Source organism: Leptodactylus fuscus, chromosome 7 (genome assembly GCF_031893055.1).
Source record: "Leptodactylus fuscus isolate aLepFus1 chromosome 7, aLepFus1.hap2, whole genome shotgun sequence".
In the NCBI taxonomy this organism is placed as follows: Eukaryota; Metazoa; Chordata; class Amphibia; order Anura; family Leptodactylidae; genus Leptodactylus; species Leptodactylus fuscus.
In genome coordinates, this window is record NC_134271.1 from 11,343,460 (window position 1) to 11,368,476 (window position 25,017).

Below are 25,017 nucleotides of genomic sequence, written 5' to 3' on the forward strand. Positions count from 1 at the left end.
GGCTTCTAAGCTGGTACATGGGCTTCTTCGATGGCACATGAGCTTCTTAGCTGGTACTTGGGCTTCTTAGATGGCACAGGAGCTTCTTAGCTGGTACTTGGGCTTCTTAGATGGCACATGGGCTTCATAGCTAGTACATGGGCTTCTTAGCTAGTACATGGGCTTCTTAGCTAGTACATGGGCTTCTTAGCTGGTACATGGGCTTCTTAGATGGTACATGGGCTTCTTAGCTGGTACTTGGGCTTCTTAGATGGCACATAAGCTTCTTAGCTAGTACATGGCCTTCTTAGCTGGTACATGGGCTTCTTAGCTGGTACTTTGGCTTCTTAGCTGGTTAATGGGCTTCTTAGCTGGTAAATGGGCTTCTTAGATGGTAAATGGGCTTCTTAGGAGGGTCATGGGTTTCTTAGTTGTTACATGGGCTTCTTAGATGATACTTGGGATTCTTAGATAGTACATGGGTTTCTTAGATGGTACATTGGCTTCATAGATGATGCATGGGCTTCTTAGATGGCACATGAGCTTCTTAGATGGTACATTGGCTTCAAAGATGATACATTGGCTTCTTAGATGGTACATCAGCTTTCTAGATGTTGCCTTGACTTCTTAGATAGTACATGGGCTTCGTAGATGGTGCCTGGATTTCTTAGGTGGTACATGGGCTTCATCGATGGTAAATGGTCTTCTTAGGTAGTGCCTAAACTTCTTAGAAGACATGCATGTGTATCTTAGATGGTGTATGCACCTCTTAGGGCAGGAATTTCTTAAGTCTTGTACTTATGGTCTATGAGGTTCTTAGATGGTACTTGAATTTCTTTGAAGGTGTGTTAGCTGTGCATGCTCGTCTTAGTGCATGAGTTTCACAAATCTTGCATGAGCTTTTTAGATGATACTTGAATTTCTTTGATGGTGCATCGACTTCTTAGCTAACACCTGAGCTTCTTTGATGGTGCATGGGCTGCTTAGATGCTATGGACCTCTTTTATCTGGTGCATGAGCTTCTTAGATGGTGCCTGGATAATGCAGTTGGTGCATAAACTTTTTAGACCACATGTTACATGAACTCCTTAATGGTCCTTGACCTTCTTTGATGGCACCTGCATTTCTTAGATGGTGTATGAGCTTCTTACATAGTGTACAAGATTCTTATATGGTACATGAGTTTCTTAGATAGTCCTCTTTTCAATTTCATTCATGAAAGGGAACGTATGGCCCATATAGTGTGGTTTATCCGGAGCCATTGTAGAGAGTGACTGTGTAGGCAGCCATGTTTTTGGACCAAAGAGGAACGAATGAGATCAGAGAGGTGCTGGCAGCGGTCAAGTCCTCTAAAGGGTTACCCTCCCCTCTGTAGGTGACTGGCCCGCTGTGATTAATGAAGCCAGCAGTTCATTATTTTATCAAAGGGCTTAAAGGAACAGTAAATAAACAGCGCATTACTCGCAACGGAGCTGTCGGTGCTTTGTGTCAACAGTTCATTTTTCAGAGCAGGTTCCTAAAACAAACTTCAGAAATGACTTTGCAAACAGTCCTGGATGGGCCTTTCAACTGCGCATCCCCCGGAGCCGATCCTGGGACTGTGTGAGCGCGTGGGGGTAGTGCGTATTGTTGTCTATCCTATGGGACCCACTATTGGGGTACAGAGGTGCCGCTTTTCCGATGCCCCCCGTCTGTTTGCATGACAAGGATAGTCAGATCCTGCTCAGATTGTATTGGTGGTAGGGAAATTAGAGTGTAAGCTCTTCTGCTGCAGTTAGAAGTAAGTTTTTTTTTTTCTTTCGAGTTCACAATCTGCTCCCCTAAAGAAAAAAAGAGCGAGGGATTATTCCTGAGAGAATGGCGCGGCTGCTGAATGGGGCAGTCCGGCCTCTTCAGGAAACACGAGACTGGCTTTGTATAGACCTACAGCAATGCAGCTTGGCCGGGGGCCCGGTGTCCTGGCACCATTGTGTCACAGCAGAATGGAGCCGAGTGTCGCCTGTGTTGGGACCCCGGGCACTTAGCTCTGGCACATTGCATTCAGCCTCTGTTGTCATGATGGATGGCGGCCAGTGACTGGCAGCTCGAAGGCGACAAAGCATTTCTGAAGGTGCGATCTTGGTCGGAATAGGCGATGGCCGGGTTGTGAAAGCGTCCGGATATTTATGACGAGCCGCTCGCTGTCACTTTGGGAAGCCCAGGAACAATTCAGGCCCTTAATCCTGGACGCGGCGGCTGTAACGTGCGAGCCTTACCAGGTCACTTTGAAAAGCCGCACAGTGAATTATTTTGTGCGAGGACTTGATTGTGTTACATGACTTGTACTGTACCCGGAGCAGGGGGCGCCATCAGGGGACAAGCCTGTTAGAGCTATTAGTATGACATCTGCTTAAGGTTTACAAAAGTAAACTGTGTCAGTATTTACTGCATTATAATTCCTGTCTTATGCATTGAAAACATTTGCTATTTATTTTTTCCTAAAGCTGTGCCCCACGTGTCCATAGGCTGTGCCCGCTATTGCAACTTTTTTAGGGGGCTGAGCTGCAATACCAGGCACTGCCTATGGGATAGAGTGGCGCTGTTACTCATTTAAGTTTTTGTAACCTGTTTAGTAATCCGTATTCTCTCTCTTCTTCGTTGCAGATGTAAAGTTCATATCCAACCCCCCCTCTATGATAGCAGCTGGGAGTGTAGCAGCCGCCATACAGGGTCTAAATTTGGGGAACACAGACAGCATCTTCTCTTCTCAATGCCTCACTCTATTCTTATCAAAAGTCATCAAATGCGACTCGGTGAGTACATGTTTGGTCCTAGGGGCCTGATATGGTAATGAGATCACTTTGGTGAAGACCCCTGCCCTCTGTAGTGTGCCCTCTGGTCTTACATGATGCACTTCACTGGCTTCAAACACCAAGGGGCTGTAATCGGTGACCCATGTGATGAGGCCTGTCCTAGTGTGTTCTCTGATCCTAGCCATAGACAGTCTGCTTGTCTTAGTACAGTATAAAGATAAGCGTCTCTCAGACACAAGGTGACGCTTATCTACCGATAAAAAAATGGATGGGACAGGATAAAATCTAACCTGACTATACACTGCATCTTCCTGAGTTATCAGGAAACAATCTGACACCCCCTACTGATGGATCTGCTATGTTGGTGGCCAAATCAGAGGTGTGCATAGGGAAGGGATCCTTTATAAAGTTGGGCCCATTAAAGCGAGTCTGTCACTACTACCCAGCACACCATAGGGCAGTCCATACGCCTGTCAGGCGGCCTCTAGAGAGAGGCCCAAGGGTCAAGAAAAGGGTACAGAGGAAGAAAAACACACAGTAGATCCTTTTAAAGGGAGTGTTTCAATGGGTCGAGCTTATCAAACCAGCCCTGCAGATGGATAGGTTAGGGTCACCTGAATCAAACGGTGTTTTCCCCTTGCGAATCGGTGCCTCCTTTGCCAAGATATCGCCGTTTTTTATCAACGTTCAAATGAGCTCCTTGAAGTAACAAGGGCGCCGCCATTGTCCAAATAGCTAATTTGCATATGGAAAATACGGCAATATCTTGGCAATGGAGGTACCGATTCACGAGGGGAAAACACTATTTGATTCAGGTGACCCTAACCTATCCATCTGCAGGGCTGGTTTGATATGCTCGACCCATTGACACACTCCCTTTAAAAGGATCTACTGTGTGTTTTTCTTCCTCTGTACCCTTTTCTTGACCCTTGGGCCTCTCTCTAGAGGCCTCCTGACAGGCGTATAGACTGCCCTATGGTGTGTACGCCCTGGGGCCCACTAAACCCTTAGAGATCAGAGTGATATGTACTGTCAGCAGTGGGAAGGATTGGAGTTAATCAATAACAACACCTCCGACACATTGGCGGGCCACTGATCAATAAGCACATGATCTGAAAAACAACAGATTCTGCTTCTCTTTCTTTCTGGGAACTGAAGTAGTTTTTCCACATTAAGCCTCGCGCTCGGTGTTATCGTCACCGTCCTCGGTAAACATCATTTAGTCCCATCTGCTGACAATAGCACTTGTTAAAAATAACCTCCCGTGTGAGGTGTGAGCTGAGGCTTTATCCAGCCCACAAGGCGATATGGCCGGGGTTTGAGGGGCGTCCTGCCACGTGCCTCACGACGGTCCTATTTCCTTCCGAATGGACGTTCTGCTTCACCTAACCCCACAATATGGCCGACGCTGCTCTACCAACCCCCCGCCATTTTTCTGTACGTGTCCATGACTTTTTGGCTTTGTCTGCTGATATTGGCATAGAAAGTTCCGGCCATAGGATTAATTAGGCCGGGCCGGTTAGTTCTCAATCGTGTAATTAATCTGCAGAGGGTTTAGGGCTGAGCACATTGCGGGCAGCGAAAATCTTGAGTAGTGAAGCAGAAAATTTTTTGGCAGAAAGCAGCGAAGGGTAAAGCAAGTGCCCGTTGTTTCCCTGCCTCCAGCAATTTCCATCTGACCGCAGCCTTCTCTCATGTGGGGGCTGCGCACATGTCACTAGGCCCGCGAGACATTTATTAGGCCCGTGCGGTTGAGGAGATCATTGTCCCAAGTTTAATTAACCGGGACGCTGGTTATACTGGATGACTAGTGTTTTCTGTTATCGGCCACTTCAGGCTACCTTTTGTTGCCCATATGCTCCAGCTTTGGTTTCGTGACCACGTGGCCACCATAACTTCCACCTTTTGCCTCCATTGGACTGTCGGGACAAGTACATGGTACAGATCCATGAGGGAAAAAAGTTCATAGTCCCTCCTCAAATTTTTTTTTCCCTTTATGCCCTATTGTCACCATTTATTGACCACGAACCTAAAGGGCTTATCCAAAAATCAACGATGGACAATATTTCATAGACTATTGACCAGTAATGGGACCAAATTAACCTTCCTAGCGGCCGTGCAAAAATAAAAAATTTCATCAACCCAAAATATTTAGCTTGAATATCAGTTTTGTGTTCATCTGCACTGCTTTAAATAAAGTTTATTGAAGAATGTTCATCAGGTATTTCTTTTTTCAACAAACTTTATTTATAATGTGCATGAGAACACATTGCTCTGTGTTTTTATGTATATAGGGGGTTGAACACTGAGGCGAAGCTAGTGTGAACCTAGTGTGAAAGAAAAAAAATCTGTTGTCAGAATCTGAAGTGAAAGCTACACTGTGATTGGTTGCTGGGGTATCAAATTTTTGATAAATGAGGCCCAGTTTTGTTGTTGTTTTTTTTTTCAATAAACTTTATAGTAAAAAGTTTAAGCTTTGTTACCGATTGCAACGACAGAATGTGAAGTGAGAGCTACACTGTGATTGGTTGCCGGGGTAACAAATTTTTGATAAATGATGCCCAGTTTTTGGGTTTTTTTTTTCAATAAACTTTATTTATACTAAAAAGTTTAAGCTTAGTTAACGATAGCAACAACAGAATGTGAAGTGAGAGCTACACTGTGATTGGTTGCTGGGGTATCAAATTTTTGATAAATGAGGCCCAGTTGTTGTTTTTTTTGTTTTTTGTTTTTTTTTTTGGGGGGGGGGGTTTCAAGAAACTTTATTCATAGTAAAAAGTTTAAGCTTAGTTAACGATAGCAACAACAGAATGTGAAGTGATAGCGACACTGAGATTTATCAAATTTTTGATAAATGAGGCCCAGTTTTGGGGGGGGAGGTTCAAGAAACTTTATTTATAGTAAAAAGTTTAGGCTTTTTGTTACCGAAAGCAACAACAGAATGTGAAGTGAGAGCTACACTGAGATTGGATGCCACGGTAACAAATTTTTGAAAAATGAGGCCCAGTTGTTTTTTTTTTTCAATAAACTTTATTTATAGTAAAAAGTTTAGGCGTGGCATAACCCGTTGTCATTTTTGTTATAAAATTTGGAGTTGTAATGGGTCCTAATGGATGTCCCTCTCTTCTCTCCTTCTCTAGGATTGTTTACGGGCATGCCAAGAACAGATCGAGCTGCTCCTAGAGTCCAGTTTGCGTCACGCATCCCAACAGATCAATATCTCATCAGACACAAAGTCCGTGATGGACGAATCAGACCTTTCCTGCACCCCAACCGATGTCAGGGATGTGAACATCTGATAACAGATGGGGATAAAAAAAATTTAAAAAAATTGACTTTTTTGGCAATGGAACACGAGGTGTGGATACATCTCCTGGGAATGAACTTCTCCCATCGTCCTCACGATAAGAGCCGATCCTATGGACATCGGGAAGAGATATCGTGTTGTTTTTTTTATTTTCCTACATACCTGTGACCTGAAATAATACCCCCCCCCCCCCTCAAAAAAAAACTCGTACAAAAAAAAAACAAAAAGAGAAAATAGTATTCGCATAAGCCGGCTCCGGGTTTGTGCTAGAAAAAAAGAGAATTTTTATAAGACATTAATCAGCTAGTTTTATATTCTACGTGTTCATGTCTGTATGTTGTAAAAATAGACATTAACACAAGACAAATGTCTCCAGGGGAGGTACTAAAATTTGGTTCCTTATGTGTAAATGGCCATTTTTAATGTAGAAGAGGTTTTTAGCTAGAAATTTTTTTTTTGTTAAAACAAAAAATTCTTTTTTTTTTTTTTTTTTTTTTTTTTTTTCCTTAACCACCTATTGCTTTTTGAGCTCTCGGCGTCTCTATAATCTGCTTGCTATTGCATGTAGTCACTTTATATCCTCTCTTTACGTGTTATTTTTTTTATTTTATTTTTGTTTTTTTAACTCTTTTTTTGAAATTTTTTTTTCTTTCAGTTTTTATATCCTCTTCACTTTATCAATGGTTAATGTAACCCATACCATAGTATACGTTAGTATAGTGCATTACTATATGTTAATCATGATGTATGGCTGTGGATTGCGCCTACGGCTTGTAGGATGCCAGTTTTTTGTTTTTTTTTACAACGTCTAAAGGCTTAGTTTACCGCCCTCTATTTTACTCTATTATTAAGAGATAGTGATGGTAATATATTATATTTTTATAATCTTTCATATTGTTTTGTAGCTGCCTCTGTGTTTAAAAAAGAAAAAAAAAGAAAAAAAAAATCGTAAAAAATACAAAAATTTCAAAAACTGGCATCGCCCTCTTCCCCCCCAAACCTCCCGCACCCTAATTACTCAAGCCTATAAAAAAAATGTCAGGAACCAATCCACAGACCAGTTGTATTTGTGTTATATTCTAAAACCATTCCATTTCAAAGCACTTTGGGTCCTTTTTACGTTGTTAGCGAATATTTTATATGTGGGAATCAACAAAAAATGGAATGGTTTGGAATTGGCATTCGAACTGAAAGGCAAAGCAAGTGATTACTACTATTAAGCTCGTCTGGGCGGGGGGAAAAATTCTGCGGCTCAGAGTATTCTGGGAGTTGTAGTTCGTTCCAGGTGCTTTTGTTCTAGAGGCGGCCAGACTGGGTGGCGTTCTCATGTTGTGTCGGGCCGCCGCCGCTAGGTGTCTGCGATGAGTACGGTCTCGGGAGCCGCGGGTTACCTACCCAGGTATTAGAAAATGTGGTTAGAATAATTTGACGCGGACACAGCAGTACATGTATCTGATTTTCCTCCTTTCGCCAGGCTACCGTATCTGCCGTGTCCCGTTTTTTTACATGTTTGTATAAGGGCAAGTTAGCGTTAAGGCTTTACCACAGGTTTATGTTAAAGAAGCTTTTTGTTCTTTTTTTTTTTTTTCAACACTAAACTATATAATTTATCGCTAAGGCTTAAGTAAATATTTATTGCAAGAGATCCTCACAAGGCCAGTATCACCTTTTAAAAACAAAAAAATAAAAATAATAACGCAAGTACCCCTTTAAATATTTTTTTTGTGTGGGCCCTTTTCCCTCGTGGCCGTAACAAAAAAATTAAGGGTTCCACTAACATTGTCGCTACACAAAGCACTGTAAACGCGTCGTGAAGATTGTGTACTTGAAATTAGCTATCTCAAATTCCTCGCCCCGTTACCCCCTTTAACCCCCCTCCACCACTTTATTTTGTTCTTAGCTAAAAGACACAAAAATTTTATAAAATTTGCACATTGAACCTCTGAACCTATGTTATGTTTTTTTTAAATAAGGATTGCGTTGAAGGGAAGCGGTTGACTTCGGAGGAGAATGTATTGATGATGAGCTGCGCATGTGAGAAAATGCCCTTACGGTGTTGATTGTTTTTGAAATTTTCTTTTTTTTTTTTTTAAATTAAAAAAAATAAGGAAAAAAAATGGAAAAATATGAAAAAAAAAGGAGGATTTCTCCAGTTTTATTAAAGCTGCTATGGATTGAAACTCCCAGCATGGTTTTTAAAAGTTATAAAAAAAAAAACAGTGCTTTTCTGTATCTATGTCATTGTTTTATTTTGCTGCTATTACGTTGTAGTCCTTTTTTGTTATGTAATGTCTTATTACTGCCATTTTCTAGAATTTTAATTTTCTCATAGAAAATTATATTGTCGACTTCCATGTTTTTGATTTTTTTTTTTAAGGCGTCAGTTTTTACTTTAATGTGATTACTGCTCAATTCCAAAAAGAAAAAAAAAAAGTTCTTGTTTCACTATACCTCATGTCTCATTGTCGTCACGTCCAGCTTTTTATCGCACCCTGGTATGTGTAAGGCCCGTGTTTGAAACTGTGTTCATGCTGGGTCAGGTAATATCATTATTGGGGGTTTTCTTGTTTGATGTTTTTTTTAAAAAAAAAAATTTTGTTTTTCAAACTTTCCAGAGATTTGCATTGGAATGTGTAGGTTATGCTGGTTTTACTGCCTTCACTTTGTTGGTTGGTTGAGGTGCAAATGTGGCCATTGTTCTTCACTAACTTTGGGGCATGGTTGGGACCATTATGGGTCAATAATATTAAGAATTTTTTGGACTGACCAACTTTTTTAGATGTTATGAGATTGTATGGGTCACCATGCTGGAACTTGTTGCCACTCAATCGGACTAGGCCAGTATGCACGTTCCCAAAAAATTGGCATCCTTATGGTCCCATAATATTGAGAATTTTTGGATTGACCATGATGGGCCTTTAGATGTTGTGGGACGGTGTGAATTAGCATGGTGGAAACGGTCAACACAACTATAGAGCAATGAATTGTACAAGGTCTAAAGAGGAATTGAGATAATCTTGTTATAGAATTTTTTGAATTGACTTTTGTGGGCCTATGAACTTTTTGAATGTTGTGGAACCGTATGGGTCAGCATGACTACAGTAGAGACAGTTCTACAAGGCCTATGCATAGTCCAAAGGCAAAAAAAAAAGTGGTCCCATGTTGCACCTCTTCAGGATACGGCCGAGGTTGTTCATAGAAGGTTACTTTTACATTTGATACCACTGAAAATGATACCTTGTTTTTGTAGATGAAGTTTGTTGCGTGGAAATGTCTGTAGAGTAGGTACCATGGTCTGGGTTGGATGGAAGGTGCTCAGTGCCATAAGGCACCAATGTCTCAAAAACATCACCGCAAACCAGCTAATGCTCTTACGTGGAAAAATATTTTTGAAAAAAAGCTAAGCTGGATTCTGCATGCTGCTAAACAAAATCCAAATTGGTAGGGAGTGATATTTTACAAAAATAATTATGGATTAATTTAAACTTTTTTTTTTTTTTTGTTTCTATTGCCAGGGTCCACAATTACGTGGCACATCCTGTCCAAAAATTCCAGGAATATTTTTGTTTTTATTTTACCGTTTACCTCAAACTCTTCTGTCCGTATGATCGAAAACTTTTTTTTTTTATTTCTTTCCTGGACCAAATGTGATAATAACGTCCCAGTAATTTTTTTTTTTTTTCTTTTTGTGTGTGTGTTTTTTGTTTGATTTTGCTGGGGCAGCATGTGAACAACTTTTGTTCTCACCTATTGTAACTCCTTTAAGGCCAAAGTCTATTGGTTCACGTTCTGATAGATGGGTAATGTTACTTTATTTACAGTTTTTGTTTTTTTTCTTATTGTTAATTATAGCCTATCAGTCATCTTTGTGCATCCTGTTTTATGATGGCCGGTCTGAAACGCACATTGTCACCAACAGACCGTTATGTAATACATTACTCTCAAGATGAATGACAAAAACAAACAAACTAGGAATAAAACTTTCAAAAACATTGACTTGTGTGGTCTGAATTTTTTGTATATTGCATGATAAAAAATTTCCTGATGGTGGGTGTCAAAGGACATAAGGATTGGGCCGTTGCATTTTAGCTACCATACCCTTTTGTACTTGGGGGCACGCATGGGCATCCTTGGCCGAGCTGAGTTGTATGGCCCATTTTCTAATATCTCTTCGAGACGGTGGTCCCCGACAATCTCTAGAATGGTGGGCCAGTGGAATGTTTTCGTGTGGGCCCCAATGATGGGGACTTAGAATCGTCCAAAAATTGAATGTTCTGGCACGATATAAAGCTCTTAAAAGGATTGTCCAGCCACCTAAATTTAAAAAAAAAAATCAGCTTATGTAATCACTTATGACACTTAAGTTCACACCTAGATTCGGGTTTCCATTCTTCAGGCCCGCTTGTGGACCTGAAAAACGGAAACCCAATCCGCTTAAAAAGCAGTTACCTGCGGAGGCCAGTGGACCCCATAGATTATAATGGGGACTGCCGGGATTCTGTTCGGAATGAGGAACCTAGTCCGTCAAAAATTTTGGATGAAAAAGTCTAAAGCCGAAACTTTTTTGTTTGGCAAAGTGAAGAAAAAAGTAGCAGACATCCGGCGGACCACATTATAATCAATGGGTTCCCTTTGTTGTTGACCGTCTTAAGATTGACCGTTGTTCCATTCTTTTGGCCCTGGAGACAGATGTGAACATGCTCTTAGAATGATATAGGGTAAAGGAAGTAAAACCTTACAGATCCTGTGCTCATGCATACTCCGTCCCCTGCAACGAATCACTTGCCGTGGTCGTGATATCGATGTTGACTGGAGCAGGAAGAGTAGAGACGTTGCGAAGGACCAGCAGGGGACTGGTGAGGTGTTACATCCTCCATCTTTCTAGCAATCGTTGGGGTCTCAGTAGATATAAAAACAAGTGTTCCATTTTTCTGCAGTGCCTTCACAGGGGAAACAAGGTATTACACACCTCCAATTAAAATCAGTATTATGTTAGGTCCTCCAATATTTGCACTGTACTCTAGTTAATTGATGAGGATCCAGAACAGGAGACCCCTCCCCTCTTGTACTTCCCTAATAGGGTGTATGAAAATGCCCCATTACTTGCCACCATGACTGCCGGCATCATTATTTACCACGTAGTAGATTGACATTCAGTGCTGGTCCTTGTTATTGGATGCTAGTGAACAGACTCCGTTGCATTGGTGTCCCAGTAGTTGGCTTAAGACTCGTGAATAGAAAAACAAGTGTTCTGTTTCTCTGCAGTGCCTCCGCAGGAGAAACAAGGTATCACACACTGTAAAATCGGTGGGCTTTTTACATGGACACGTTGGGTCCTCCAGAGACAGACACTCTTATTAGTCGCTCCCCTCTTTGGCTAGTACATGATCCTGAACAGGTGACTTCCCCCTTTTACTGCCCTAATAGGGTGTTTGATGCCCCATAACTTAACACCACAACTGGCACCACCCTGTGTGAATTTTTTAGCGTCCTGTTCGGTTCTGTTCCTGATCCGGCTTGTTATTTGAAGGACTGGATGCTAGAGAACAGACACCGCTGCTCAATTTTGGGTAGTTTGTCATCCAATAAGCTGCTAAGCTGAGAACAAGACGGCAGTAAGCAAGCGGTGTTCTTACATAGTCACAAAAAATAGGGGGGACTGTTTTTCCACAGAAGGCTGTGGTGAGGGATTTATGTCCTGCTATTTGCTGATACAGGACAGAATCAAATAAGTCAGTGGAAAATTCTTTGTACAGTCATTCAGCTGCTGCAGAGTCACGGAAGCAACTTTTTTTTTTAACTTTTTTGGTAAAATTTAAAGGGACACTCCAGATTTGGTTTCTGTCCAAAATGGAGGCTCCCACTTAACCTCCAATGTTTTGCCTGCCGATTTGGGGAGCCTTGGGTGTTGTCACATAGGGCACCGCAATGGGTGATGTGGGTGCCCCAACTCAGAGCAAAAGCTGAATCAGTCACTGTGTATCCAGAGTGCCACTTTACGAGTAGAAGAAACTGTAGAATGGACATTCAGGTCAGGTATTGTATAGTGTAAGCCTTGAAGCCCTAGACTTAAAGGGGTTGTCGACAACCCCTTTTCATATATGGAGGTCATAAAGGAGGTTTCCCTCCTCAGAACTTTGGTCTATGAGTTGCACTCGATGAGTAAACCAGTTTATAACAAGTTACGTTTGTTAGAAATTTTCCAAAAATTTCAGGTTTGGATGAAATTTTTGGGGGGCTGTCACCCAAGAATCACTGTTATGGCAGAGGTCCACAGGGGAGATGTGGAAACTTACCATATACCTCTCCTATGCTACCTTGCGGTCCTCTTTGATGATGTCACAGGTTCCACAGGACCACTGAAACCTGTGATTGGGCATGTGGGGTGCACCATCACTTGTGTCGAATCGACATGATTTCAACGTGCTCCATGTGACTGCTGAGGTCTAATCACAGGCCTTATTGGTCCGCTAGGGCCAATGATGTCATTCAGGAGGCCAGAACAGGCTGGAAGATGGCTGAAGAGGACCACTAATATCAGCGAAGTGGCCTGCTTGCTGATGGTTTCCAGTGAGCAATATGCTATTCTTCCAGCACCGTACAGAGTAAGATGAACTATGGGATGTTATATGTTACAGCGATGATGGATTGCCATCTTAGTAGGGGTTGTAATAGTTGAAGTCATGGATGGAGTGTGCAGATTGTAGCAGACCGCTCCCCACAGCCATCACATGTGAAAGATCCGCCCGGGACCTGACAGCTGTTCTCTTCCTTTCGGTGGATTCTTGTCCCACTGCCCACACAGGATGAATGCAGATTTTTACGCTGCATCCATGTTCTGAGGAGCGCACACACACAGACACGGGGGTCATGAATGCAGGGCCCGGGACAGCTGTGGAGACACAACGTGCAGCTGCAAATGTGCACAGGCCCGGTTGCTGGGCAAATCTGAAGGTGCAAAGAAGTATCTGATATCTATGAAGAGGCAACGAAAGGCTCCGGATCAACTACTAGATGGCTAATTCAATTTATTGCAGGCCTTTAACCTAAGTAAGTGCCCCCCTGCCCCATTCTCCACTAAGCCAGAAGCTATACTATGTCCAGGATCTAGCTCACATCTATCTACCTATCATGGTGTTGGTTGCAGCAATGACGCGATTCGCCGCTACAGCCATATGTGCTATTTTAGAACGTGGCACATGACGACGCTGGATAAATAATTTTTGCTATTTTTGTCCATTTTCAGCCTTCTAGCTCTGATTGCTATAGGCATAAAAGAAATGGACCAGTGCGGGCTGATGAATGTAGTGAGGAGGACGCGCACATCACCGCCATGAAATATGTGCTGACATCATCCTCATCCCGCATTGTGCTCGCTTACTGTTATGTAGGGGCCAGAACTCTGCAGCTGTTACTGAGCAGGTGCATGGAGCCCAAAGGGAAGGATTTACTGGTGACCGACGCCCCCTGCTGGTCACTATGGGGAACTGCGTGAGCAGATGTGTGAACATCAATCTGTCCGCTGTCCGGACAAGTCGGGTTTAGTAAATCCTTGTATTCTCCATAAAATTACAATCCTGGAGCATCTTTTCTTAGAATTGTGATTTTCCTCTGTTAATCTTCCTGGAAATGCATATATTGGATTTATCAAATCTGACGTTAGAATTAGCGACATGCTATTTCCGTTTTTGGGTTCCTCTCCTGATACGTACACTATGGCCTCTGTATAATGGACAGCCATGACAGCTGCTTTAGTTTGGTGCTGTGTCCCTGCACAGTGGTGCCCCCACTTTATTGGACTGTACATTGGGGTGAGGTGCATTGGTGTTAGTGGTGCAATGGATGGGCCACATATGTAATAGACATAGGCGAGCCATTTGGTAGCAAGCTAGGATAGCTTAAAATTTTACAAAAATTTTGGGGGTTTTGCACCCACAAATGATTATCCTGTGGGGATATGTCAGACCCTAGAGTATAATAATCTGAGGCCCAGGGGTCATACTCACCTCTCCTGGGCTCCTTCTAGGCCTCCAGTGCCCCATCTTCCTCATCATATATGGTCCTCTTAAGTCCTTTTTCAGCTTCTTACGTAACGTCAGTGACCCTGGGGGGAGCGGCGAGGCCTGTAATTGGATCTTTGTTGGTCACAAGTGTCATGATGTCAACATCCTTCCAGTGCCCCATTATGGGCTGTGATTGGGGCTCAGCAATGGCCCAGGACCACTAATATCACCCAGGAGGCCTGTGATTGGGGCTTAGTGGTGGCCCAGAACCACTGACGTCACCAAGGAGACCTGTTATTGGGGCTCAGCGGTAGCCTAAGACCACTGACGTCACCCAGGAAGCCTGTAATTGGGGCCCAGGACCACTGATGTCACCCAGGAGGCCTGTGATTGGGGCTCAGCGGTAGCCTAGGACCACTAACATCAACCTGGAGGCCTGTGATTGAGGCTCAGCGGTAGTCTAGGACCACTGACGTCACCCAGGAAGCCTGTAATTGAGGCCTAGGACCACTGATGTCACCCAGGAGGCCTGTAATTGGGGCCCAGGACCACTGATGTCACCCAGGAGGCCTGTGATTGGGGCACAGCGGTAGCTTAGGACCACTGACGTCACCTAGGAGGCCTGTGATTGAGGCTCAGCGGTAGTCTAGGACCACTGACGTCACCCAGGAAGCCTGTAATTGGGGCCTAGGACCACTGATGTCACCCAGGAGGCCTGTGATTGGGGCACAGCGGTAGCTTAGGACCACTGACGTCACCTAGGAGGCCTGTGATTGGAGCTCAGTGGTGGTCTAGGACCACTGACGTCACCCAGAAAGCCTGTAATTGGGGCCCAGGACCACTGATGTCACCCAGGAGGCCTGTGATTGGGGCTCAGCGGTAGCCTAGGACCACTAACATCAACCTGGAGGCCTGTGATTGGGTCTCAGTGGTGGCCTAGGACCACTGGCGTCACCCAGAAGGCCTGTGATTGGGGCTCAGGACCACCGATATCCACCAGAAAGGCCTATTATAGGGGCTCAGCATTGCCCCAGGACCACTGTCATCACCCAGGAGACCTGTGACTAGGGCTCGGCTGTGGCCTAGGACCACTGACACCTCCCAGGTGAGATTCCTAACAATTATAAGTAAATTTCATATACTTTTTAAAGTCTGATAATCCAGAATACCTGATAATCTGTCACCTGCTCCCTGTAATACCGGATTAAAGGGGAATTCTGCAATTTATATATTGATGACCTGTCCTTAGAATCGGCCATTAATATGTGACCAGCGGTGGTCGGACGCTCAGGACCTCCCAACGATGAGCTGGGGCCTTCACTGAAAGAATAGCGCCTCACATTGTATAGTGTCTTGAATGGGACTGAGCTGCTGCTGTACCATGTCGTGAACACAAGTGGTACGGAAAGGGGCCGCAGTGGTCATGAGTACCGCCACCTCTTCAATGGCGGTCTGTGGTGTCACACCCCCACCGATCATATAATGATAACCTATCCTAAGGGTGGATTTCTTCTCAATATCACATTTATAGATGCTTGGCATGGATATATGTGTATATAGGTCATGACCCTGGATACAATATGGACATATACAGGAAGCGACTATGGCTCTCTCTGTATTATTCGCCTGTCTCATGTGAATGAGGCCTTATTCTGATTCTTTTCTCCTCCTTCGCCCGCCATGCGGCAGCTGCGACCACTCAGCGGCTCATCTCAGAGAAGAGAAATTCTTTCTTCCTTGAACCTCCGAGGACTTTTCTTGCAATTACATTGTAAGATGTAGGGCCTGGAGAACAATGGCAGCGTGTGTTTTTCGGGCAGCGCTGGTGCAGGCTGCTCGGCCATGTGACACCGTATACAGTGTTTTGTCATCTGAGGAATGCCTTTGATCAGGAGTTTATGCAAGAGGGGGAAGAAAAAGCATGAAACTCTAATCCGTTCCCACAGTCCACTAAACGTGAGCTGGACCAACACTGGACAATAGCGGCAAAGCTTTCTGCCGGGACAATGGGACCCTAAATATTACACGGCTCCTGCCTCACAGGCCTGATGGGAAGGCATGCTACTAATACCGCATGTGATCGTCGCTCCTGGGCATACCACCAGTGACGTCACATGTGCCATACCAATACATTAAAGGACTGCACTACTGCAGTATACAATGCAGGCTTTACCGGGGTCCCGCTATTTATATCCTCACCCTGATAGTTTACAACCATTGGTAAGACAGACCCTCCTCACCCTCAGCCTGTTAGTAAAACATGGCTTCTTTCTTCCAAACAGCGCCACACCCGTCCACAGGTTGTTCCAGGTATTGCATTTAACTCTATTAAAATAAATTCGGTCAGGCTGCAATACCATATACAACCTATAGACAGGTGTGGCGCTATTTCTGGAAGTCATGTTTTTCTTATCTTATCCAACCCCTTCAGCCTGTGGACTAGACATAACACATTGGAGATTTATCACTGAAAAACATCAAGATCGAGCCGACCGCCACATGTATATCATTGCGGTAGACTCAGCCTGTAAAAGGTTAACCCATTGGGATATGGTCGGACTTGAGATCAGTGGGACAAGACCGACCGGTGATCCGCCATGCTGCCCATAGTATTACATAGAGCGCACATGGGTGACTATTATGTTGGCCGCTTTCCCACAATTACCGGTATTGTTGGTGAATGTCAGAGCAGCGGTCGGGTACACGGGAGCGTCCGTCATGTCAGCTGACACAGGAATGCCACGGCTGACATCTTGGTATTCTGTCTGAATAGATTGTTTAGACTGGGCCACCAAAGTTTTCATAGAGTCGGAGTCTAGTGCATGAGAGGCAGAAATCTCCGTCTGCTCGCTGTTGTCCTCGCGTCTCCTGTATTGTTTGCACATTCCCATAGACACCAGCGGCTTATGGTTTCGGTCTGTAAAAAATCTATAATGTTGGGTTTCGTACATTGACTGGCCCCCAACTAGGACCTCCCTTGGAAAGAATCCGTGGGGTCATCTATATGTATCAGAGGACAACGGTGCACCAAGAAAACCTTCCTCCAGCTCCGCCATACTGACCTGCTGTCACCTTATTGAAAGGGGTCATCAATTCCTGCCCCTCTCATCAGAGTGGCCACAGAAATCTGGATCCATCTGACCAGCCATGTTCTCCCCTGCTCATTGACACCCGTTGCATTCTTTTGCCCCCGGAGTCTAGACAGTATTGGTGCTGGATTTCATGCTGCGCTCCATGGTCATAGGTCTAATATATAGGGATGGGACAATTGTAGAAGGGCAGGGGTCTCTAATAAAGCAGCCAGTCAGTGTCTATAGGGTGCGCAATCTATGGAGAAACCCTGACAGGCAGCCTGCTGGGAGCGATCGTCACCTATGCCATGTAATAACATCCTTGGGTTACAATAACTAAGACGGGCAATCTACTGTCTGGCTGCTTGAGAAAGTGAGCGGCTCCCTCCATTGGAAATATTTAGAACTACAAATAAGAAAATCTTTGACAACCTTTAAGGGGATTGCACAGTGTTTTATCCAAAAACAGCACCACACCTGTGCACAGGTTGTGTTTGGTATTGCAGATGAGCTCTATTTGAGTGAATAGCGTTGAGATGCAATACTATACATAACCTGTGGTCAGGTGTGGTGCTGTTTTAGGAAAAAAGCAGTCACATTTTTCTAATAGTGTCAATTCCTTTTAAACCAATTAAAGATGGCCATATTGTCAGATCCCTACAGTGCTGTCCAGTATGTCTGAATGAGGATATACAGTCAGGAGAGGGATGGCATCTAATGATCATGTTCCACCCCTGAAATATACAACCCCCACCCCCAGGGCGAGACAAATATCTGTCTATGATCTAGAGGATGATGATCACCCTGCATGACTTGTCAGAAGGAGTCCTAGACAACGGTGGTCAGTCCTCTAGCCCGTCCAAGATGATAGATGGGAGCAGATACCTTTTTTGCAATCTGATTTTGCTCCAGTAGATGGCGCACATGGCCCCAAAAACAGCTAGATATAGCCAATTAAAATTAATCACACAGTGACATCTAGTGGCTACATCCTGGTACTGCACCCTGTGTCATTTTCAATTGCATCCCCAACAGCTCATGTGTCAGATTGCCAGGCTGTCTCCATACGAGCAGGTCTTATACTACTCTGTAATATAGGATCGGTTCGAGATGGAACTGCCCGTAGGAGTGAAGGAATTGCAGAAGGCGCTCTCATGTCACCGGCGTGATCTATTAGATATCCCACATCCACAGAGTTGTAGACCAGTGATTGCAATATACACTGCCCCCGCCCCCTTGTACAAATTGAGTGATCGGTCAGGATTAAAGAGGAAGAGAGTCGAAGTGTAGAGAGACAGACGGGTGAGAAGTAGAGGTAAAGAGAGAGGCGAGGGGTAGGGGGAGAGAGACTGACGGGTGAGAGGTAAAGAGAGGCGAGGGGTAGGGGGAGAGAGACAGACAGGTGAGAGGTAGAGGTAAAGAGAGAGGTGAGGTGTAGGGGGAGAGAGACTGACGGGTGAGAGGTAAAGAGAGGCGAGGGGTAGGGGGAGAGAGACTGACGGGTGAGAGGTAAAGAGAGGCGAGGGGTAGTGGGAGAGAGACAGACGGGTGAGAGGTAGAGGTAAAGAGAGAGGTGAGGTGTAGGGGTAGAGAGACAGACGGGTGAGAGGTAGAGGTAAAGAGAGAGGTGAGGGCTAGAGGTAAAGAGAGAGGTGAGGGGTAGGGGGAGAGGCAACGGGTTGGAGAGAGAGGTGTAGAGTAGGGGACAAGGAGGAGAGAGTGAGCGCGAGACAGCAAGGTGAGGGGTAGGAGTAGAGGTACAGAGAGAGGCAAGGGGTAGGGGGAGAGAGACAGACGGGTGAGAGGTAGAGAGAGAGGCGAGGTTTAGGGGTAGAGAGACAGACAGGTGAGAGGTAGAGGTAAAGAGAGAGGCGAGGGGTAGGGGGAGAGAGACAGACGGGTGAGAGGTAGAGAGAGAGGCGAGGTTTAGGGGTAGAGAGACAGACAGGTGAGAGGTAGAGGTAAAGAGAGAGGTGAGGGGTAGGGGAGAGGCAACGGGTTGGAGAGAGAGGTGTAGAATAGGGGACAAGGAGGAGAGAGTGAGCGCGAGACAGCAAGGTGAGAGGTAGGAGTAGAGGTACAGAGAGAGACAAGGGGTAGGGGAGAGAAGTAAAGAGGCGAGAGAGAGACAGGTGCAAGGAACAGGGGAAGAGAGAGGGGCAAAGGGTAGAAGTAGAGGTAAAGAGAGCGGTAAGGGGGTAGACGCTCAGATAATGAAGAGGTACAGGTAGAGGTATAAGTAAAAGAAGGTGCATAAGTAAAGGTCTAGATAGATGAAGGGGTGGAGGTAGAAGTAGAGCTCCACTTTATGTACCTTCAGTATAAATTCACCAAACATTACAAGGATTAATAATTTATTTCATATTTAGTTAAAAGAACGCATGTCGCCATGTAGTAGATTCTGCCCTTCACATGGCGCCAGTCACACACGAGGTCACAACATTCATTCCTTTGGCATTTAGTTACACTCCTAGTATACTCGGCCCCTGCCCTTGGCCAGATCTCAGCGCCCCCTCCAGGTATCACTTCTCGTGGTTCCTGCCACTTAGGAGGTTCTCTAGCCGTTACAGAAACCACAAGTCCAGTCTTCAGGAGGATTTAGGATGAAGGATATGGAGGGTCTTCATAGTGGCAGCAGTCAGGTAAGCGAAACTTCGGAGGTGGGTAGAGCAGCGGCCATTACATGTCAGTCCACAGCAAACATACAGAGTATTCTCAATCCTCCGTCTATCCTACATGTCACTTCTTTCCTACTCCAAACCAAGTGACAGCACCGGCCGGCGCCCACCTGCACGCAGCAAGAGGTCTCACCGTCTTCACTGCCGGGATCAAAACGAGAGTCCAGAGTTTTCATAGTTTATCCCGAAGTCGGGCTGAATGTTCAGCATAGAACAAATCTGTAGTGGAAAAAAAAAAACCAAAATGCTGCGTCACTGAGAATATGACAAACTATAACACAAGCTTCTCAATAGCGCCCCCTGTGTATGCAGGAGCACGTCATAGGGTCAGTGAAGGACTACAAAGACTGCACAAAGCAGGGGATTTGGAGCAATGTATCAAAATAATAGGGCTCTGACCGCTATAAACATATATTAGGAGACGGATAAGCCCAGGATTTTGGGGGATGTTCAGATGCGGTGACTGCTCTGCCGCACCGCACTAACCTGCTTCACTTTGCCGCGGATCCTGCAGAGCTCATCCTGGAGTTTGTCATTAGTTGGGTCGTCGGTGGGGAAGCTCTCAATCATTTTTATCAGGGAGTCCAGGGTCTTTAGCTTTTTGCTGAATGATATGAAAAAAAAAAAGACAGAAGTGACACAGCTGCGTAGTAAGAGTAGTTCCTGGTATATGGCATATATATATATATATATATATATATATATATATATATATATATATATATGTATATGTGTGTCGTAGCATTCCATTACAGCGTATCTGTTCTATCACTAAATCTGAAGAAATCTTTTGCTTTCATGTTATTTCTTGCACCCCATCCACATTTGGCTTTATTTGTAGTCACAACTATCCTGTGTGTCCTAGACTTGCCGTCTGGAATGACATGAGCACATCCATCTCTAGACATTGCACTGGTATTATTACAGCACTGTAGCATTGTCTACTGGTCCCCGACTATGTGATTATATAGACGGCACCAGTAGTAATCGCTATACAAAGAGCCCCAAATATCTAGGACACACAGGTTTGTTGTGGCTGCAGATAGAGCCAGAAGTCTCTAAATGAGGGGTTAATATTGTAGATAATACTATGTATTCTGAAGAGGAGAGCTCACACAGAAGAGCAGAGGAGTGTCTGAGGACGTGGCCATGCCAGCAAAGTTCCACGCCAACTTCCTATAATCCATTTCTGCTTCTAGAAACGGATTTCACATGACAATAGAGAATAAGTTAAAGGGAATGGAGATCACGTTGAAGCATTCACAACCAGCTGCAGCCACAACTATCCTGTGTGTCCTAAACATACAGTCAGGAAATAAACCTGTCTGTACAGGGCTCTTTCAGGGTTCCTGACCAGACGTACGCTGATTTTTTTAACTCAACATATTAGAACATGGATCCAAAAGCTGCAAACCTCTGCTTCTCATCTGCGGTGTGGGAGAGGAGGAGTTTCCAGGTAGATGCAAATCCCAGATAGCAACCCAGCTGTAAAAGTAAGAAAAATAGGGAAAAGGTGAGAGACTCATCACATTAGATGGGGACAGGATCTATGACCACACTACTGTAGGCATATAGTAAGGGTTAATCTCGCACTGATAGTGGCGCGGGGCAAAGCACGGATGTCACGAAAAAGCTGTAATAAGGATGAGCGAACAGGGCGTCCTGAGAAGATAGGAAGACACCTGCGGGTCACAAGACCAGAATCAATAAATGAGCTCAGCCACTGCTGGGCGCAGGATACTGTATAGTAGGTATACTGTATAAAGGTTCAGCTGTCACCTGAGCGGCCGCCACACGGATATCCATCATTCCCTAGATAAGATAATGGGAGCAGTAGGTCTATATGACAGCATGGTTCAGGTGACCGGAGGAACTTAGGAATCTCGCTGCGATTTCCTTATACGCCTTTGAAGAGTGAGTGACCCATATATATATATATTTTTTGGACATTGCATTTAAATTTGACATGAATATGTTCTTGGATGCTTAAGTTTACACCAATTTTTAGGCCAATCTGGGCTGTGATTTTTTCTATTTCATTGACTTGGTTCAGGTGACAACCAATCATACAGCATGGCTCCCATAATACAACACACTAATCTCTCAAAGTTTCATTTTAGGATAATTTGTGCAGCACATGCTCTGACCCTTAAACTATAGGTTACACCCAACGGACAACTATGGTGCCCTCATTGCAGTGACAGCCTAAGAGGGCCCTGAAATAGAGACAACCATATTGGATCCCATAACATGGTCACCCATAGTGGGCCCCAAAACAGTGATGACCACCTTGGGCCCCATAGCATTGCTATGGGGCCCTATCCAGAACAGTACCAACCATATTGGACCCTATACCATCTAAAGTGGGCCCTATAACAGCGCTGACCATTCTAGGCCCTACAATAGTATGTCAGCCACCCTGTCTCCTTTACCGCCCTAACCACGGAAGGTTCAATGATGGCCGCAGTTCCCGGTATTTGTCTCTGCCGTCGTACACTGTACATGATGCGGGGACGATCTCCATACCTGCACGACCACCAGGGAGACTCCCATACAGACATTATGGTGAAGTCTTCCTACTTCTGCCATTATAGCGCTACTAGTTTCCTGAAGACGCGCCAGTCTCGGATATCGGGCGATTATTACCTCAGAGCCTGCTTTCGCTCCATATACGGCTCCATACTGTTTGCCTTCTACTTCTCCGACGTGATTTCCTTCCGCAAATCCCTCGTCATACCCTTCTCCGTGGTACCTACAAGGGTCACAGGGTAAGAAAGGGTTAAACCTGCTGCAGCTCTGTGCGGCGTTCATCATGCACCATAGTACTGTTTTTATGAGAGACCCGTCTGACCCCTTCTAAAGGGGACTCTGCAGCTGAGGGTCTGCTACAATTGTATTCAGACTGATAGAGGCCTAATTCTTCTCACAGCTGAGGGTTTGCTTCAACTATATTCAGTCCAGGTTCTCGGTGAGCCCTGGTTCACATTCGCATTCCGTTCAGAAGGAGTCCGCATGGAGACCCCCCGAACGGAATGTAAACGTGTTTGCAATTGCTGTGCCGTCAACGCTTTGTATTCCGTCCCAGAGTTCTCCATGCAGACTCTCCACGGACAGAATACAAAAGCAAATGTGAACCAACCCTGAGCCACATACATCAGATAATGGTGAGCTGACAGCTAGCTATTCTTCTTGAAAGCCTAGGACCACCCGTGTTGGCGAACCTATGGCACACATGTCAGAGGTGGCACTAAGAGTACTATGTGGAGCATATTGCACTGTATGGAGACCCCTCATTATTCATATCACACAGTATCTGTTCTATAGCAGACATGATAGTAGTAGAGGCTGTAACAACATTGCACGGCCACTATAAAACAGATCCTGCGCGGAGTAAATAGTGAACATTAATCGCTCAATCATGCCAAATGCAAACTATTAGCGTTCAGTATACAGTTGTTTATATTAGGGGGCAACCAGGTGGCTGCAGCGCTGGAGTCCTGGGTTCGAATCCCGCTAGGAACAACATCTGCAAGGAGTTTGTATGTTCTCCGTGGATTTCCTCCCATACTTCAAAGACCTATATGGGGCTCACAATCTATAAAAAAGAAAGTTGTTTATTATTGAATTCACACGATTGCATTCGGCAGTTCCGTAATTGAGGATCCACACAATATTAAGGTTAACTTGCCGTGATGGTACTTTGCAATAACTTAGTGGGTTTTGGGTTGCAGTTTGGGCACTCGGGCTCTAAAAGGCCTAGGATCGGGGTGCGACTGTCGGCTCTGTACCCCCTAAGTCACGCAACAGGACTCCACAGCCATTGTTTTAACAGCCGGCACCCGACCCCATGTTTATTAATCGGTCAATTCCCACAACCGTGGTTTTATCGCTATGTATGATGGATCTATATCTCAGCCCAATGTCACGGATCGCTCAATACACCCATGTCTATGTGGGATCTGTGAAAGCCCTAGAACTGATTGCTATAACGGCCCATACATTTTAGTTCAGGGGTCTCAAACACGCGGCCCCTGAGACGGTCGTCTGCCGCCCGCTGGATGGGAGGAATTGGGAAGAAGAGACCCCCAGCCCCCGGTATATGGCTTCCTGAACTTGCAGGCCGCAACTCTGAGGGGGCTTGTAGCTTGGGCACGTATAGCAAACCCTCAGGTCTGTACCAGGTGCAGGATATCATGGAGGACTCCAGTCAGAACTTTCCAGTACAGTCATACATATAAAAGAGCATTATGGGAGCCTGAAATCCCTCCCACTCCCCTCATCTACACCTGAGACAGGGGGCGCCCTATCCGACTCTACACGACCACCCACCTCTCCTCAGACATCACAATTCCCTCGAACAGATCGTCCGCCGACTCCATGATGGAAGATGTGAAAACCGGAACGATTATTTAGCGGACCTAGTTGTGAGGGGACACGAATCTGAGCAGTGCACGGCTCGCACTTCCGGCCTGAGTCTCCTAGCAACGGGTGCGAGACAGAGAGCGCGGGATTGATGTGACGTAGTAAGCAGAAAGAGGCGGGGCTTGTGGTGAATGAGGCAGGAGGTGGCCAAGCTGCAGTGAGAGGAGAGGGCCGGGGTGTATGGGGGGCGCTATAGAGGGGAGGAGAACGACCATAATAAGTTTTATGTGTCATTGAAATACTTTTAATCATCCTGCTAGAAAAGTAAGAGAAGGAAAACTTATGGAAAAAGATAAAATAGGCCGGTCATAAAGGGGTTAAAAGTGGTTGTATCAGGCTAGAGGAACATGGCTGCTGTCTCCAGGCACCAGCGCCACTCATGGCTGTAGGTCGTGTCCGGTATTACAGGTTTTAGGTGAATGGGTTGAAGTGAAGCACCAGGTACATTGTATGGGCAAGATTGCGTCTAATATATAACCCATTGGGGATACCTAGGGGATGGCTATAGGGGGTGCAGGGGCTTAGCTATAGGGGGTGCGGGGGCTTAGCTATAGGGGGTGCGGGGGCTTACCTATAGGGAGTGCGGGGGCCTAGCTATAGGGGTTGCAGGGGCTTAGCTATAGGGGGTGTGGGGGCTTAGTTATAGGGGGTGCGGGGGCTTAGTTATAGGGGGTGCGGGGGCTTACCTATAGGGAGTGCGGGGGCCTAGCTATAGGGGTTGCAGGGGCTTAGCTATAGGGGGTGTGGGGGCTTAGTTATAGGGGG

The 25,017-nt window shown here is 45.2% G+C and overlaps 2 protein-coding genes across 3 annotated transcripts in view; one reads left to right on the forward strand and one right to left on the reverse strand.

The window, feature by feature from the left end:
- The window catches only part of CCND1 (cyclin D1), a 12,994-nt gene extending 6,729 nt beyond the window's left edge, over positions 1–6,265 (forward strand). Inside the window, exons 4-5 of the mRNA XM_075280995.1 lie at positions 2,623–2,771; positions 5,912–6,265. Coding sequence (XP_075137096.1) covers positions 2,623–2,771; positions 5,912–6,070 — 308 coding nt within the window. The 3' untranslated portion in view covers positions 6,071–6,265. The remainder of the gene's footprint in view (positions 1–2,622; positions 2,772–5,911) is intronic.
- On the reverse strand, positions 6,085–24,271 carry LTO1 (LTO1 maturation factor of ABCE1). 2 transcript variants are annotated; one of them, XM_075280997.1, is made up of 6 exons: positions 24,160–24,271; positions 22,477–22,582; positions 21,245–21,315; positions 20,317–20,434; positions 19,964–20,049; positions 6,085–6,188 (listed from the first exon to the last, which is right to left on the reverse strand). In XM_075280997.1, the coding sequence occupies exons 1-5, from the start codon at positions 24,207–24,209 to the stop codon at positions 19,981–19,983; spliced, it is 414 nt and encodes a 137-aa protein (XP_075137098.1). In that variant the 5' UTR covers positions 24,210–24,271; the 3' UTR covers positions 6,085–6,188; positions 19,964–19,980. The 2 variants fall into 2 exon arrangements, with proteins under 2 accessions (XP_075137098.1, XP_075137097.1); XM_075280996.1 differs by lacking the exon at positions 6,085–6,188 and having other exon boundaries at positions 19,517–20,049.
- Between the last annotated feature and the right edge of the window lie 746 nt (positions 24,272–25,017).